Source organism: Homarus americanus, unplaced genomic scaffold (genome assembly GCF_018991925.1).
Source record: "Homarus americanus isolate GMGI-L3 unplaced genomic scaffold, GMGI_Hamer_2.0 scaffold1024, whole genome shotgun sequence".
Classification (NCBI taxonomy): Eukaryota; Metazoa; Arthropoda; class Malacostraca; order Decapoda; family Nephropidae; genus Homarus; species Homarus americanus.
Window position 1 is genome coordinate 3,683,974 of NW_024715228.1, and position 18,710 is coordinate 3,702,683.

An 18,710-nucleotide genomic window follows, 5' to 3' on the forward strand; every position below is an offset into this window, starting at 1 on the left:
AAGCGGCTAACAGACCAATCAAGCAAAGAAGAAAAAGGTAAAATATAAAGGATGGATTATTCAACAGTAAGGGGATGGTGGTATCACAGCGGGGGTAGGTGTGTACTTTCACCCCCCCCTCTCCCTCTCCCTACCGGCTTGGAATCTGGAACCAATATGAAACATGATGACAGTTCATCTTGCTAAATTAAAATAGAGTAACAAATACAATTGAGATGCAAACTCATCTCTACTTCCCTTCACTCAATTATCTTTGTTAATACCTGTATATATGTCTGTTTATCTATTATACTCTATTTTAAGTTTGAAACAACTGAGTGACAGTATCATCAGTGTAAGCGACGTAAACACGGCAGGTGTTGGACTGGTCTGAGTTACTGTATTATTGAGTATTATAATCACTGGAGCAACATGATCTTTCATAAAATGCTCAGAATTTTAAGAACTTCAAAATGTGTCAGAGTAGATAGAGTTCCTCTGACTGTCAGTCATTCATCAGCGTCAACCTTTCAGGTACATTAATATTGTGTGTAGGACGTTTGGGCCAAAAGTCTGCTCACCATTAATTACATATACTGTGCAGTAAATTGGGGGTCAATTTATGTTAGTAGCCAGGAGGTTAGGTTAGGGCAGTTAGCACCAGAAACGAAGGTCAGATTTGTTAGAATCACAACAAGAACCATAGGAAAACGTTTTTTTTTTAATCGAAACCTGGTTACTCATAAATTGATCCAAATTTTCTGGATATACTATTTACATAATACTGAACACGAAAATAGGATTACGTATCAATTTTACTTCCAGTAGTTAATATTATCCAAAGAACAACTGTAGAAAATATGAATGAAATGCTTGGTATATAAACATGTTTGGGTGCTAACCGTCTTCTCCACCTTTACTGTAAATTGGTAATGTTTGTGTGACGCTTTAACATTAATATCTTTATGGTTTATTGTTAAAGTTGTTGCAGGGTATTGTGTTATGAAGCTGTGTTGGCAATACTTGATGGCCTGGCTGTAGTGTGTGTTGTTATGGGCCACTTCAGGACAAAACAAAAACTCTGGTAATTATTCTGCAAACACAAGCAAATGATTTATGCAAGAAATTCAAAATTTTTAGTGGAGTTTTAACTTTACGTGTATGTCAGTAATTAGGCACACTGTATACTGTCTTATATTATTGTTCCCTCTCAAAGAAGGTAAAGATGTAATACTAATCAGCAGAGAATAATTCATACAATACATTCCTGTGTAAAAGGATATACCTGTACTGGCACTGACTCAACTAGTGATACAGTGTTGATCTACTCTCAGGCTCTGGAGTCCAAGCAGTACATCCCAAGACGAGTGGTCCTCTATGTTCCCGGCAGTGATGAAAGGAAGCTGCGAAAAATACCCACCATCGGGGCCGACTGTGTTGTGATGGACTGTGAGGATGGTGTCGCGTTATCCAAGAAGGTAGAAAATTATCGTCACTGATGTTTGATTATTAGAAGCATAATGTTAGTGTATTAATTTTTATATAAGCCTTGTACCAGGAATTACTTTACAGCTAAGTTTTCAGGTAAAATAGAAGTGTTATGGTATGTTTTAATCAATCATACTGGTTACTGTACGTAGTTCTGCTTTAATTATATTTTTTAACTTGAAAATTAAGGGGTCATTTATCAGACTGGGAGAGTTGACGTACACTAACATACTTCGCTTGGTGTTCAGGATGTAGTCCAGGGAAGTGAGCATGAATCAAATTTGCACTAAAAGGGTCTCACGTGTAACTTGTATATGAGGATTTATTGGAGTGTGGGTAATGGTACTAATAATGATACAAATGGTAAATTTTTTATAGGTAAAAATGGCTGATTTTTGTTCTTGAAAATGCTGGTGAACCTAAACAGTCACAAATGACAAACTTATGGAGTGCAATAGTGGGGAAAATAAGGACTTCATCTAGTACAGTATAAAGTTTGTCACCATTTTTTGCCAAACAGTATCCATAAATGACTTGTGTAGGCATTGTTATTTTTTGTTGTTTATATTAATGAGAAAAGTGGTTAATAACATAAAGGTGTTTATACTAAAAAAAAAAAATGTCAATACTGTCCTCTATCATAAATGGTGAACCTCTCATGCCAGCCTGTGAATACCGGGTAGTTGAGCTCTTTGACCACAAGCTGTAAACTGTGCCTCACTAAATTCATTGCGAAAGAAAACATAAAGGGTAAACACATGAATGACAAGGTCCTGCTGTAATATCAGATGAGTGAGTATTGACAAGTACTAATACAAATGGTCGACGTAACAAATTGTAAGGCACGACCCACATCCACCTGACACTCAAATACCTTGACCCACTTAACAACTGCAGTAATATTTCCAGACATTATGAGACAAAAAGGCTGACAAAAACACATGGAAATAAGGCATAGAGAGAGAGAGACCAATGTGGAATAAACACACTTACTGACATGTAGCATTCAGAACTGGAGGAAGCAAGCACTACAGGTGTTGAGGTAGTGACTGCATCTTCCTACTTGTAACTTTTGAAGTGTTTTGTGGATTTTCTTCATATTTTTGGTTTTCAGTTAAGATTTTATTGAAGACAAAAGAGCTGTATAACAAATCAGTGTTGTGAGAGGTAGTGCTACGTTAGATGTGAGTAGTGAATTATGAGATAACTTACATCATGAAAAACTGGGAATATCTTTGTTTGTTTGTTATTTTTACCTGTTGTAATGTTTCTGAATTAATATATATTTTTTTCTTACAGGAGGCAGCAAGATCTATGATCCATACTATTTTACAATCCCAAGAAATAGATTTTACTGGCAAAGACTGTTCAGTTCGCTTCAACAGTGTGCAGAGCGGACTTTGTGAGGCAGATATGCAGGAGATATTGTCAGCAAAATTTCTTCCATCCACTGTACACCTCCCTAAAGTGGATAGTGTGGAACATCTTGAGTGGGTAAGAAATATGCAAGACATAGTTTCTGTTAATTCCTCCTTCCAGTATTACTTGTTATGTTGTGTGTTGCCACTGTTATAGCCTCTCCTATGTTCTTATTCTTTTGTAATTAATGTCAGGATTACTGGTGTAAAAGAGACCTTGGGGTAGTTTAATGCCACTTTTTGAGAAAGTTATTCAATCATTTTGTCATGTGACAATTTAGGGTTTAATCAGCATAGCAACTGTACTGTACTTCGAAAACTCCCTATTATTACTTTTGCTTTCCTTGGCATAGTTTTTATGGATAGTCTTCTAGTTAAAAAAAAAAATTGGGACAAATTTTCAGCTGAAACCCCTTGGGATTGTTGACTCACATTACAATATTGTGTAAGTATCCAGATAATCCAGTACTTTATGTTGTTTCAGTGTCAGTCTTCCCAAATTGCTAAGAGTCAGTACTGCACTTCACCCAAGTGACAACTAGCAGCATCCCTCATAACTTACTTCAAGCTATGGAAATACAATACACTGTACTGTAATAGTATTTTATTGGTATAATTTAACTTAGTAAATATTATCAATGCATTGGACTATCTTTTCAGTCAGAGAGTATTTATTTATGAACTCTATACAGTATTGTACTCCTGGCAAATGTTTCAACTCACTTGTAATTTCTGTAACATTAACAAACCCATATACCTTTTTATTCTTTATATAATGTATGTATGTACAGGTATTGAAATTTTCTTTATTTTGTTATTAAAGAAGTAAAACAAACATCCATCTGAGTTTGTGTTTGTTTGTGGAAACAAAACTTGAACTCAGCAAGGGAAGAAAATTGTACCTAACCCAGAGAAGAAAATGTCCAATTTTTAATAATACTGTTTCTGGTTTTGTGAGATCCAGTTTTGAGTGTCTGTATCTTTATTAGTACAATATGTTGAGTCTTGTTTACTTAGTTCTCAGTGTTAGAATCATGTTTTACCTATTGATTTATTGAGGGTTTATTCTTTAACCCCTTCACTACAGGGACATCACTTAATTATCTTGCCAACACCCGACAATTTCATTCAGCTCACAGAGGACTCCGTACATAAGGGGTTACCGGTAGTTGAACTTGTGTCACTCTCTCATGAAAATTTTATAGTGAAAGGTAATTATTTATTTACTAGTTTGCAGATAAACTGAAGTTGGCCTTGAAAGATCACAAAGATGCAGCAAAGCTCCGCCTCATCATATTCACTGAATCAGCAGAATCACTTCTCAGTCTCCCAGAAATTTGCCGTCGAGGAGTTGAACTGTCCAGAGATGCTCCCTTTGAGCTGGATGGCATAGTGTTTGGTTCTGATGATTACTGTGCAGATATTGGTAAGGAATTGTTTAAGGCTACATATATAATATTTTTAGTATATAACTACTACAGTACGTACAGTAATCCCAAGCAGATGTGTGGCTCGATAGTTAGCGATTCATAAATGACTCGGCAAACTAATTTGCATCCTTAATATGAATTACTACAAGTGTTTCATAGATATTCAGCTGATTTTTAGTGGATGTATATAATATTTCTTTTGGATTTTGGCCATCTTTTCCTGAGGCTGATGGTATTCCAACTTACCCTGACAGTGAGAGCATCATGTAGGGATTCCACGGCTCCTTTCCTACTGAAATGTTATTCTGTATTGAGAGGTTAAGGACCTACCAGCAAACCGAAATATAAACAATGGACAGATACATCTAAAACTGGGTTGGGGTTTTCATTCTACAAGCTGAATTGAAGTGAAGGGGAAGTGGCCTCTAAATTTGCAAAACTTCTGGTTCCTCTTCTTACAGCTTGTCGGGGAATTGGTTAAGAGGAGGATGAGTACCATATTTATTGCGGATGTTAGCGGCTTTGTCCCTGTATTAACTAACCCCTTCACTCCAAGGGGCAGATATGGCTCTAAACCCCCCCCCCCCTATCAGAGGCATCATATTGGTATCCATACTTTGCTTATAATGTTTAATTTCTGTGTTAATACCTTATTATGCTTAATGTTTTATTGCCTTTCATTTATTTCATGTTTCTCAGTGAATAGTTACATCATATAGATTATTTACCATACTTATGACTATAATGGGATAAAATGCTGTAAATGAATATACAGTATATTTGTTTTTTCTGGTTCCGTTCCTAAAATAATTGTTTGCTAAATTAAATTAGAGAAAAGTACTGTGAGTCACCATAAGTTTCCCATTTCATGAAACTATTTCTTACTAATTCTTGGCGTATCATTGTTGAGTCACTTACAAGCACATAATTATTATTTACATTATTATCACTACAGTATATTACACAAGAGGTGCAGTGGTGTAAATAACAGACTATAAGATGTTGCTAACTGTAGGTGTACAGTAAGTACCGGTAGGTGATCATGTGGTCATAGGAAGGCTGGAAAAGCTCGACTCTGAGATATAACTGTGGAGTGTGACGGTGAGTTCTGGTAACTGGGTGACATGATCAGTGCTGGTGGTGGAGCCATAGTTAGTAGGAGTCAGAAGTGGCTGGTAGAAGTTTAGGGAGCTTTTGAATTTATTGATAACAAGAATGTTTCTGCTGTTTTGTACTTTTATCAGTAATGTCGTTTTTTATGTTTCACATTTGTTTTTCTTGCAGGTGCAACAAGGACAAAAGAAGCAAAGGAATTAGCTTTTGCACGCCAGTATGTTGTGACGGTTGCAAAAGCTTTTAAGCTGCAAGCTATTGATCTTGTCTACATAGATTATAAAGGTAAGTTACATTATTGGTGAGAGTGCAGCAGTTGAGTGGATACAGCATTTGCCTTCCGTTCCATGGGTCAGTGGTTGGATCCACGGACACTTCCAGTTCACCCAGCTGTAAATGGGTACCTAAGTTTACAGCTTGGGAGAGTGAAGGAAGTCAAGTGCAGTTCTGGCTATGTTGCTTTCTTGTGTATCAAAGGCTTAGTATACAGTGTGCTGTATCCACACTGTCCCTAATGGGTAGTCATGCCTATGAGATCCACTTTCACTTTCACATTATTGGCACTCTACAATGTACATTACACTATAGGTCTTCAGTTATGGCTGTATTTGAGGGGTCATTTTCCATAACCTCTTATTTCCTATAAAACTCAGCCTTTGCCAACCAGAATGTATAATTTTCATATTCTGTCCTGCACCACACACTTCATGTATTTGTTTAAAAATTGCTGGTATACACTGCACATGAAGAGTGTACAATGCTTATTTTCCCAATCCCAATTGATGTCTAGAGCTGTACACCAAGTCTTTTGAGACCATATGGGCTTTTTGACATTGCAATGAAGACAGTAAGACAAAAGAGGCACTAATATTGTGTCGTATGGATGAAATATTGCACAGAAAATTATGTAGAGTCCATTATTATATGTGTAAATAATAACCAGCTATTTTGTGATCATCATGTTCAAATTTATTATTACAGTTATGTTTTTATCAGTAACTATCAGTTCCTCAGCACTTCATAATAATTTCCTACCTCAATAAATTTCATTGTTGGATTAACAGTCACAAAGTTTAACTCAAAGCCAGTGTTTAGTGATTAGGAACATTGTACAGTAATTCTACTTTAGTGTTCATGTAATGGCAATTTGCTTTGTACTATAGTCTTACCAGAGTAAAATGAGGAGAATTAGGTGTAAATAGATTGGGGCTTCAACTCGAAATTAGACTATGTGACTGTTTAAGTGTACAGTATCTGATCCCAACCTGTGTTACTTTTATAAATTGTCTTCATGTGTGTTAGTAGCTGGCAGTGTAGTGATTTATCACATGGGACAGGAATATTTAAGGTTACATAAATTTAGGTAGAGTTTTTATTTATATCTAATTACAATACTTAATAGTTTGATTTCCAGTTTACACTACATTGGTCTTAAGTAGCATCTCAAGTGTAAGTGTTTTGATATAACATTTCTTTTCCCCAGACCTTGGTGGACTTAAGATACAAAGTGAGGAAGGAGCTGGTATGGGTTTCACTGGTAAACAGGTGAGTGGCTGAGTCAGGAAGCTAATGCAGACAGTGTACAGTATCATGTTTTGGTCACATTTTCTTTGGACAGGAACATAATACTGTACTGTAATGATATCTCAGTGATGTACTCTGCAGACTTATATAAGAAAATAGTGACTGCTACACCTGTTTGATAGCCATAACATTGTGTATAACTCATCAGTAAATATTTCACACATGAGTGCCGGGCAGGTTAGGACATCAAGATACAGAGATGACCGAGTGGTTGAACTGTGTAGGGAATATTATTGATGTGCTTTCCTATTATGAATGTGGAAATTCGTATGTATTGATAACATTTACAGTAAAACCTCCATTCGATGAACTATATAGAGATGGAAATCCATTATTTCGAGGGTCTGTTAGATGTGAAACCCTATCTAATGGATTATACGAGGTCTGATCGAAAAGTATCCGACCTTCAGCAGGTGAAAAAAAAACAAGCTTACTTACTGAGCTCAGACTTTAATCCCCTTCAAAGTAGGCCCCTTTTGACTCAACACACTTAGCCCAGCAGTCCTTCCATTGCTGGAAAAATTTTGTAAAGTCAGTTTTTGGGGATCGCCAACATGAACTTCGTCTCATTTTTCTTTATCTCATTTGTGTCCTCAAATCTCGAACCCTTCAGCGGCATCTTAATTTTAGAAAACATCTCAAAGTTGCAGGGAACCATGTCAGGAGATGAGTGAGCCTGCCGGACCTGTGTGATCCTGTGGTTGGCCAAAAAATCCTGGACAAGATGGGATGAGTGGGCTGGAGCATTGTTGTGGTGGAGCTGCCAGTCCTCCACCTCCCACAACGTTCGTCTCTTGCAGCACACTGCATCCCGTAGGCGACAGAGAACTCCCCGGTAGTACTCTTTATTGATTGTTTGGCCTTCTGGAGCGTACTCGTAATAAACAACACCCTGGTAGTAAAAAAAAAAAAACTGTCGGCATGGGCTTCACCTTGCTCCGAACCTGCCGTGCCTTCTTTGGCCTTGGTGATGCCGGTGATTTCCATTGTGACGACTGAGCTTTCGTTTCTGGGTCGTATCCATACACCCAAGACTCATCTCCTGACATGGCTCCCTACAACTTTGGGCTGTTTTCTAAAATTAAGATGCCACTGAAGGGTTCGAGATTTGAGGACACAAATGAGATAAAGAAAAATGAGACGAAGTTCATGTTGGCGATACCCAAAAACTGACTATACTGTACAAAATGTTTCCAGCAATGGAAGGACCGCTGGGCTAAGTGTGTTGAGTCCCAAGGGGCCTACTTTGAAGGGGATTAAAGTCTGAACTCAGTAAGTAAGCTTGGTTTTTTTTTCACCTGCTAAAGGTCGGATACTTTTTGATCAGATCTCGTATGAAGAGAGAGAGAAGTCCATTGTATGGAGGTTTTACTGTATAGATAAAAACAAGCATTTATAAGGGAGTATTGATTTTCAGTGTTAATATACAGTATTTCATTTGCAGGTGATTCATCCAAGTCAAGTGCCAGTTGTGTATGCAGCATTCTCACCACATCCTGACAAGGTGGAGTGGGCTGCAGCACTCGTACAGGCCTTTCAACAGTATCAGACAGAGGGAAAGGTATGTCATGGAATTTTCCTTCCCCCTCAATGAAGTTTGTCAGAGAGATGGACACATTATGTATAAGAAACTTGTAATACTGTAATGAATCAGATCATTTTAGGTGGCTGTACAGCATACCACATACTGTACTGTACTACTAGATATCTAACCCAGTACTGTACTGTACTGTATTGATGTATAATGTTAGTTAACAATTAACATTACCAGTACAGTAGCTGTTAAGTGTAAGCATGAGTTATACACTATTCAATGGCCCAATTTTGTACCTTGATTATTTAATTTTTTTTTTATTAAATTAATATTGGTCAAATTACACTAAAGATTTGAGATAAGTTATGCCAGATACTGCTTGTTATTACACAGGATCCTACAGTATGCCCTGATGTAGGATTTAGGTTTGGTGGTTCCTTGTTGGTAACATTAACACTCTTCTTGATCACTTACTGGAAAAAATGGTGCTCTGTATGTGGTAGCAAATGTTTTATGAGATGGATAGCAAAACAAATAAATTATAAAAGCATATACAGGACCTGTTATAATGTACCTGTATCTAGTGAATTTGCTGACATGGTACAGTACAGTGTGGACACATTGAGCAAATGGTAATTGAAAGATTGGAAAAAGAGGATTTATTCAAAGGTAGATGGTAGGAGGGAGAGTGGAAAACGAAGAATGGAATGGAGCGATGGACTGAAGGCAATAGGAAGCACTAGAAGCAAAGAGGATGGAAGTCCAGAAAGAGGCAGGGAAATCAGTGATAGGAAAGCATCGGGATGTGACATCAGGTAGATGAAAATGAGTGCAAGGAGGGTCAATTTTTGCTCTTGATTTCTTCCACCTTCTAACATAGTGAGATGAGGCTTGCAAGAAATAAATAATAGTACTTTCTATAATTCATAGTGCCACAGTTTGCATTTTATAGAATTGAGTTCTCATATTTATAGTATTTGATCTGAAAGTTTAATATTGCTGTACAATGTTAAAAAATCATGCATAATAAAAGAAAAAATTAGCGTGACACTCACCGTGCCTTGCGTTCTGAAACTCATGGTGAACTATTCTGGGAAAGATCTCCTGTCACTGACAATGAAGCTTCAAGGTTTGAGCCTGAACCACCAAATTATTCTCTTTGTTTACCAACAGATGGTGTGCATTCCTGTACCATTTCTCGATGTTCAGAGAGCAGTCACTTAGCAATGTGATCATGTGTGATTACAGAATAATATGTAAGGGAGGGGTTATATATTACTTAAAGTGTGCTTGTTAATATTCTATAAATTATTTGTCATTCATCTGACAATATATCATATACAGGGGTATTTTGCCTTACCATAAGATTTGTAGATTTGTAAATTTAAACTATGTCGGATACTGGAAAATAAGTCTAGAGTATGTTTTGGAGAAATACATCAAAGAGAATGTACCAAATGAAGTTTCGTAAGTTGACAGCTGTACTGAAATTGCAATATTTTTTTCGTGGGCTTTCTCTCTGAGAAGCAGCAAAGTTTCAGTTGAGACATTTAATAAAATATAGTTATATTTGCAGCATATGGATTGGTTAGCTATCACGTATTTTGTTTACAAATAATATTGTAGTATTATGTGTAATATTTGTACTGTATACCGGTATTGTAATTATTTTTTGAAGTAAAATAAGTACAGTCAACCCTCACTTTACGCGGTCCCACATTCCGCGTTTCCACGTTAACGCGGTGCCTTGCCAGAACCTAACGTGCTCACATTACGCGGTGCGTGAACCCCATTACGCGGAGAGTGTCCGGCGCGACGCTATTTTTAGATTCGCCCCACCCGCCTGCCTGCCTGTGCTCCTCGCCTCTCCCTCCTCCTCCCTCCGCTTGGGCAAGCCGCGCGGTAAGGTTGCGCAGTGTGTGTCTTTGTTGCGTTATCACTGACGTCATATGACGTATCGGACTGTGATTGGCCATGCATCCCTACCCCCTTCTGCTGCTAGCTGTAATTGGCTTAAAGTATTATGACGTGTCCACCCGGGGGAGGGAGGGAGGGAGGAAAGATGATCCTTGACCTAGCCGCGCCAGTTTCATCCCTCCACGCCAGACCGTGTAAACGTGCATCCATTGTTCTCTAAAATGGCTTCCGCCGGACCACCACCCCCAGAGAGAAACCTTTCCTTACCTGGACCCAGCGGCACTAAGCCAAAGAAGACACGACGTTCCTTAAGCTATGAGGTGAAGTATACCATCATCCAAGAGTTGGAGAAAGGAACAAGGCAGGTTGATTTGGCGCGCCAGCATGGTGTGAATGAATCTACGATTCGAACAATAAAGAAGGATGCAGCCAAGATAAAGGAGCACATGAAGATCACAAAGTCTACAGGTGCTTCTATGATCAAGTATTTTCACAACCAGGTGCTTCTCAAGACAGAAAAATTACTTGTGAGGTACTTGGTGCGTCAGGCGCGACGGAACATGGCGGTCGACACGCGCTCTGTTAAGGACTACGCACGTGAACTGTACATTGCAGTGGCACGAAAGATTATGGAGGAAGGACAGTACACCGACGACCAGGTGTTTAACATGGACGAATCTGGTCTTTTCTGGAAAAAGCTACCTTCCAAGTCCTTCGTTGTAAAGAATGCCAGCAAGATTCGGGGCCGGAAGATGCAGAAGGAACGCATCACCGTCCTGTTTACCACCAATGCCTCCGGTACCAGTAAGCTCAAGTTATCGGTGATCCACACAGCACGCAAGCCGCACGCCTACAAAACCATGGACATGACCAAGCTAAATGTCCACTGGCTGACCGCACGTAAGGCGTGGATGTTCTCTACACTGTCCCTCTCCTGGTTTGATGACTGTTTTGTTCCCGATGTAAAGAAATTCTGTGAGCAACAGAATGTGCCATTCAAGATTTTGTTGCTGCTGGACAACGCACCAGGACACTCGCCCCTACTGTTAGATCGTCACCCCAATGTAAAAGTGGTTTTCCTTCCTCCCAACACTACGTCTATATTACAGCCCATGGACCAAGAGTTAATCTGTAATGTAAAAGCTGCATTCTCTACGAAAAAATTCAAACTCCTGAGCGACTACACCAACACCAGGGAAGAGTTGCGCAACCTGAGTGACACCACCACCGATAGCAAGAGCGAAGAAGATGAGGATCAACAGTTGGCACAGCAAAAAATACTGTTCAAACAATTCTGGAGAGTATTTAACATCAAGAAAGCTGTGGACTTCTTGGTGGAGTCATGGGATCAGCTGTCTATTGCTACAATTCGTCACGCATGGAGACATGTGTTGCATGGAATACCAGGTGAGAGGAGGAGTCAATCTGTGACTGGTGAGGTTCAGACTGTTGCAGTAGCAGTGGACCTTGCCAGAGAAGCTGCGCAGACTGTTACAGTTCCAGGCTTCTCCGAGACCACCAACGACGACATCCTGGAGGTGATAATGGAACCTGATGTGACTACCGAGGAGATGGTAGATGATGATGATGACGACGTCAGTGAAGAGGCAGGTGGTGCGTCATCCCAAGAAGAACAACACTTATCCCATAGTAATGTTAGGGGTGCCATCGAGTGTATCGAGAAAGCCAAGCTCCTCCTTTCCGACGACCCTGACGCAAACAGGTATGAAATCTTCACTACCCAGCTGTTGCAGACTATGGAGCCCTACATCAAGGTGTATCACGACAACATCAACACCAGCCGTCAGCAAAGCATAACAGATTTCTTCGCCCGCAACCCACCACAGCCAGCCCAAGCCAGTGATAGTGACAGTGAAGATTACTTTGAGGGATTTGTCAGGGAAGCCCTGACAACTGTAAGTGACAGTGATGGTGATTCACCTAGTAATGGTGAGTTTGGGGGTCGGCCCGGACTCTATTTCAATTAATCCCATATGTTATGTTATTCACTTTACGCGTTCCTCACTTTCCGCGGGACCCTGCGGGTTACATTAACCGCGTAAAGTGAGGGTTGACTGTACTGTACAGTATTGTAATGCCTTTTTGGTTGTGTGTTGCCTATTTTTACCAGTTTGGGCTATTTGTTTGTTTTTATTAAAGATCTTAAGTGTTGTGATAATAATGTAATAATTTCATGCTTTTGTTTACTCTTTTAAGTTGTATTATTCTATATAGCACTATCATACCTCTTTTAACGGAGCCTCGGCTTACGGAATTCTATTTAATGGGCAGGAAAAATATTAATTTTATAAAAGTTAAGCATTGTCACCTCGTGACAGCCATTTTTGTTGTTTTATTATCGTTGTAGTTCAGACCTGAACCACAAAGCTTCAGTTTAATGGAAGGAAAACTTACCCAATTTCTTCATCTTGGGTTTCAGAACATAATGCTGGGTGGGTATGGGTGGAGTGCCACTTTTTTTATTTGACTGTATAAAGATGTTCCATAAATCAGGGCTCAATGTACTGGAAGATGTTAATATTTTTTCTTTGACTTAGGAGCTACAGCACAGTACAGTGATTCTTTATATTACAGGGAGCCTTCACTTTCCGAGGACAAATGATTGACATGCCACTTCTGCTTCAGGCTCGCAATATTCTGCAAATAGTATCCCACACCATTAGGTAATAATGTGCATTGTAGAACAAAGTATATTATGTATATAGTCACATTCTAGTGGTAGATAAATTACTGGATTATAGTCATATAAGTGAATTTTTACAGATTCACATGTGTAAACAGGAGTACTGTACTGTAGTACAACAAGAGACTTTGTAGAAACTGTATACAGTATCTCAGTTAGTTAATACCTTACTGTATACAGTATACCTGTACTGTATTGATGAATGGGACAAATGGATAGCAAATGTTGGAATGGTCAGAAACTGCAGACAAATGCCATCTACAATTATTAATGTGTGGGTGATTGATTGATTGTTTGGGAGAGACAAGTGAATCTCTCTCTCTCTCTCTTTTGAGGTTTAGCCATTGTTTAATGTTTGCATATGGTCAGAAAGAGATAAACAAATGTTTGAAATTTCAGTAAAATAAAAAATAAAGGGAATATTTATGTGTGTGTTTGTTTGTTAATATCAGTCACCCTATATTCGGTAAGGAAAGCTTTGCAAGAATGAAAAAATCCCACTCGCAAACACTTTTTTGAGAATTTTGCTTACCAATGATTTACATCTTATTGGCTTAGTTCTCGTTGACTTCACAAGTAATACTAACTTTGTTGTACAGTACAGTGCTGCCTCCTCCCTATTTCCAGCAGGCTGTGTTACAAACCTGTCAGTAGAAGGCATTAGAAGACAAATGGAGGAATTATTGTGAATTCTTATTTATTTGTTAAATTCATCGTGAGGTGGCTCACATACCCTCCTTCCTTCCTTGGCTTTATGGGTAGTCAGTTGGAAACTAACTGATGCTCACAAAAAAGTAGGTTTGCTTGACCTTAAATGTTGCCCGTGACCCAGAACTTTGACACACACACCTCTGAATATAATACAAGCTCTATTTTCTTAATAAGATACACGCTGAAGTAAAGTTTTGTCAGAATTCCGCCGTTAGGTAAGAAATTATAGACCGGCACCAAGCAGGAAACACAAGACAGAGTGAGAAAGGTGTGATAAGATAATTCCTCGATGGAAGGAAACCATATACAGTATGTATAATCACAAAGGTCATAATCAGTACATGTCTTAATTCAGGATGGGTTTAAGGTGTCAATTATTCGGTAAGACTTCTAAAACTTCCTCTTCCCTTCTCTTATTGTCTATTAGTCAGTCTGTCTCTCTGCCTCTGTCTGCCTGTCTATCCACCTCTGTCTGGGAAGATATACATGACAGCCTGAGGTCTCCAGGTGCCCACTAAGTGCCTCCAGGTTGGTCAGGAAGTTTTTGTCATCCCTTGAGGCTCAGGAGACGATGATCCATGTGTTATGATGCCAGGAAGAATACCGAGGACAGGGAGGATACTGAGACGAGGGAGAATACCGAGGACAGGGAGGATACTGAGATGAGGGAGAATAAAGGGACAGGGAGGATATTGAGATGAGGGAGAATAAAAGAGGCCAGGAAGAATACTGAGGCCAGGAACATAAACATGGCCAGGAACATTAATGAGGCCAGGAATGTAAACGTGGCCACGAACTTAAACATGGCCAGTAACATAAGCATGGCCAGTAACATAAACATGGCCAGGAACATGAACATGGCCTGGAACATAAACGTGGCCAGGAACACTAATGAGGCTTGGAACAAACGTGGCCAGGAACATGAACATGGTCAGGAACATAAACGTGGCCAGTAACATAAACGTGGCCAGGAACATAAACGTGGCCAGGAACATAAATGTGGCCAGGAACATAAATGGCCAGGAACATAAACGGCCAGGAACATAACATGGCCAGGAACATAAATGTGGCCAGGAACATAAACGTGGCCAGGAACATTAAACATGGCCAGTAACATAAACATGGCCAGTAACATAAACATGGCCAGGAACATGAACATGGCCTGGAACATAAACGTGGCCAGGGACTTAAACGTGGCCAGGAAATGGCCAGGAACATAAACGTGGCCAGGAACATAAACGTGGCCAGGAACATAAACGTGGCATAAGTGGCCAGTATAAACGTGGCCAGGAACATAAACATGGCCAGGAACATAAACGTGGCCAGGAACATAAACGTGGCCAGGAACATAAACGTGGCCAGGAACATAGGCCAGGAACATAAACGTGGCCAGGAACATAAACGTGGCCAGGAACATGAACATGGCCAGTAACATAAACGTGGCCAGTAACATAAACGTGGCCAGGAACATAAACATGGCCAGGAACATAAACGTGGCCAGGAACATAAACGTGGCCAGGAACATATGGCCAGGTGGCCAGGAACATGAACATAGTAACATAAACGTGGCCACGAACTTAAACATGGCCAGTAACATAAACATGGCCAGTAACATAAACATGGCCAGGAACATGAACATGGCCTGGAACATAAACGTGGCCAGGGACTTAAACGTGGCCAGGAACATGAACATGGCCAGTAACATAAACGTGGCCAGGAACATAAACATGGCCAGGAACATAAACATGGCCAGGAACATAAAGGTGGCCAGGAACATAACAAACATGGCCAGGACTTAAACGTGGCCAGGAACATAAACCAGTGTGGCCAGGAACATAAACATGGCCAGGAACATAAACATGGCCAGGAACATAAAGGTGGCCAGGAACACAAACATGGCCAGGAACATAAACATGGCCAGGAATATAAACATGGCCAGGAACATAAACATGGCCAGGAACATAAACGTGGCCAGGGAGAGGTTGGCATTGCCGTAACATGAAGCCAGGAATCATCAGTTTGGTGGGAAGGGAAGATTCGATACAGTCAGCAGGAAGTGATGTCTTTTATCAGTGATCTATACAGCCCTTAATGGTGGTCCCTGAGGTGGTGCCGGTCATGTGTGTGTGAAGGAGCACTGGGGGTACGGTATCCTTTTAAGATAACGCTATCAAGGGTGTACATAAGAACATTAGAACATAAGAATGGAGGAAACTGCAGCGGGCCTGTTGGCCCATACTGGGCAGTCCCGTTTACACCCAACCCCTATTGCTCATATAAGCATCCAACCTATGTTTGAAGCTATTCAGCGTATTCGAGTTAATGATGATATTTAGTAACTTGTTCCATTTATCCACTACTCTGTTTCCAAACCAGTGTTTACCTATTTCACGCCTAAATCTACGTCCTTTCTGTTGATAGAAGCAAGTAAAGCAGTATTACCGTGTCCCAGTACACGCAAGACAGACTCTCTCTCGCTCTCTCTCTATTCTCCGTTATGTTCGTCTGTCTCACTTGGAATTATTTCTCCTTCCTTATTCCCCTCTCTTCTCCTCTCTCTACCTCCCTTTCCGCAGTAACACTTTACGTGACGAAACCACTGAAACTCAACGACCGAACACAGCTGGCAAACAACTCATCTCATTACCGTAAGAAAAGAATATTATGAATGTTTTAACATCTCTTTATTGACAGCTGGCGAGAACAAATCATGGATGCTGTATATTTTGGTGCTTATCTATAGTTAGTTCGACAGTATACAAGAAGTTTAGGACGGTGATAGAGAATGCTTGGAGCTCTGAACCCCTAACTGAAGATGACAGGACTTATGACATATGCGCTAATACAATATATAAAATAGAGTGTGGGAAGTTAAATTGGTTCTCCCAGGCGTTTATATTCACGATCAAATTTTCAGGGTTATGAGGCGTGTTCGGGTATACTGAAACAAAGGGAATATATGAGATAGCTATATTCATGTTTAATAGGGATTTAATTCAACTATAATATAAAAAACACTGGTTCATCTTCGGTAATGTCCAAGATCGTCACTTTTCGTGGCTATAGAGGAGTGATGTTGACGTATTGAACACAAAGATTCTCGTCTTCAAAACAAATAATAGTAATAAGTTCACAAAGGATTTCAGAGAAGTTTGTTATCAGAGAACACAGCCCGGGAGCGTCGCGTTTTTCAGTGGTCCTGCTGCCGGGGACGACTCCGCCCAGCGTGACCCGCCCCCGGCACCTCCCGCCTTTTGTGTCACCCGCCTTATAGAGAATCACAGTAATTTGGTGTCATCGTGTGACTCATAAAATAGACGATTTAATGGGATAATTATAATCCAATACCAGTTGTCATTTGGTAATTTCTATACACAGATGGATTTAGTTATATTATACAGAGAGAAGGTAAATATATGAGAAAGGAAAACCAATTGACCAAGAAACAAATAACAACCTGTGTGTTCTGTCACCGTAAAAGTTCGACGGGGAGAGAAAATAATAATACAATTAGACAGAGAAACAGAAATTACCGTCATCTGCAGCAGAAACTTGAAAGAATAAAACAAAGACGATGTGTGTAGCTGAACAAGAGGGAAGACAATGCTAACTGGTGGAGTAAAGGAGATCATGACCTCCCATAACCCCGGGCTGTTGATGGTGGTGTTGTTGGTGGTAGTGGTGGTGGTGGTGGTTGTTGTTGGTGGTGGTGGTGGTGGTTGTTGTTGGTGGTAATTGTTGTTGAAGTTGCTGCTGTTGGTGTTTCTGTGAGAACTGTAACGCTGTTTTGTAAACATATTAAAATCATATTAACAAGATAAATGATTATTGCAAGTACAGGTATAGGGCAGGTACAAGTACATAATTAGGTGCAGGTGTAGATTTAGGTACAAGTTTAGGTACTGTACATATTTCAGAACAAGTTTGGGTATAGGTACAGATTTAGATACAAGGACAAGTTTAGGCTTAGGTGCGGGTACAGATTTAAGGCTGAGGACAAATTTATGTACTTGTACTTATTTAGGAACAAGTTTGGGCACAGGTACGTTTTAGTGAACACACCTGTCAAGTAAGGGAGGCCAATGTATTGAAAGTGTGAAGTGAAGTGACACACAGAGTTGAGCGACCCGGGAGTACAGCGGCCTTGAGATGAGTTAGTGATGGACACTCACTCTTCAGTACCAGACCCAGTAACACCTTATACTGGGAGGGTAAACAGTACCTCCCCTATTAGTAGGTCGACATGTAGAACCTAACACTGATCCTAACAGTAGCTATAGATGGTACACCGGCCTGCAGGACATACTAGGTAGACAGGACAGTATAATATATCCTTCAGAATTTACAAAGACGTGAGGCAGTTTTTCTTCCTACAAAGGAACTCTCGGGGGGCTGGTCAATACCCTGGCTTTTCAGAGAATCTTGTGAGGGGTAGGCAGTACCCTCCTCCAGCAGTAACGGAGGCTCTCGGGGTCTGGCTAAATTACCCTTCACCAGGAAGTGATGAATAGATCACTCGCTCAGTTGTATCATTCAACCCTTGTTTAAAGTAACTGTTGTTCACCCCGGCAATGTATTTATGATTATTATATAATTAATGTGACGTAATTGAACCTTTGGGTCAAGTGAATCTTTTTCACTTTGTCATTTATTGACTGTAAACTACGTATTCGAGGTTATGCTACTTAAACTTCCTTTAGGCGACTCTCGTTCGCTTCGGTTAGGCGTTACTGTAATCATATACTGGGCGAGACTTATGATAGAGGCAACAAAAGCAAAAAGGACGCTGTCAGCCTGTGAGCTAACCACCGGCACGTAATTACAGGCAATTT

The 18,710-nt window shown here is 40.0% G+C and overlaps 2 protein-coding genes across 2 annotated transcripts; one reads left to right on the top strand and one right to left on the bottom strand.

The window, feature by feature from the left end:
* Positions 1–319: 319 nt before the first annotated feature.
* On the top strand, positions 320–13,593 carry LOC121856173 (citramalyl-CoA lyase, mitochondrial-like). Its single transcript, XM_042351506.1, has 8 exons — positions 320–513; positions 1,314–1,457; positions 2,767–2,961; positions 4,116–4,311; positions 5,600–5,713; positions 6,912–6,973; positions 8,457–8,573; positions 13,059–13,593. The coding sequence occupies exons 1-8, from the start codon at positions 412–414 to the stop codon at positions 13,149–13,151; spliced, it is 1,023 nt and encodes a 340-aa protein (XP_042207440.1). The 5' UTR covers positions 320–411; the 3' UTR covers positions 13,152–13,593.
* Positions 13,594–14,461: 868 nt separating this feature from the next.
* On the bottom strand, positions 14,462–15,664 carry LOC121855303. The gene is made up of 2 exons (XM_042350184.1): positions 14,927–15,664; positions 14,462–14,740 (listed from the first exon to the last, which is right to left on the bottom strand). Exons 1-2 carry the CDS (start codon positions 15,662–15,664, stop codon positions 14,462–14,464), a joined length of 1,017 nt encoding a protein of 338 aa, XP_042206118.1.
* Positions 15,665–18,710: the final 3,046 nt, after the last annotated feature.

What these genes read in the sequence shown, in the direction of transcription:
- LOC121855303 (XM_042350184.1), bottom strand. Translation starts at nt 15,664, where the DNA reads ATGTTTGTTATGTTCCTGGCCACCTTTATGTTCCTGGCCATGTTTATG. An exon ending in ACATTTATGTTCCTGGCCAT is followed by an intron (nt 14,741 to 14,926) that starts GTTATGTTCCTG and finishes TTTATGTTCCAG; the next exon opens with GCCATGTTCATGTTCCTGGC.
- LOC121856173 (XM_042351506.1), top strand. Translation starts at nt 412, where the DNA reads ATGATCTTTCATAAAATGCTCAGAATTTTAAGAACTTCAAAATGTGTC. An exon ending in GTGTGGAACATCTTGAGTGG is followed by an intron (nt 2,962 to 4,115) that starts GTAAGAAATATG and finishes TTTATTTACTAG; the next exon opens with TTTGCAGATAAACTGAAGTT. An exon ending in AGTATCAGACAGAGGGAAAG is followed by an intron (nt 8,574 to 13,058) that starts GTATGTCATGGA and finishes TTTATATTACAG; the next exon opens with GGAGCCTTCACTTTCCGAGG.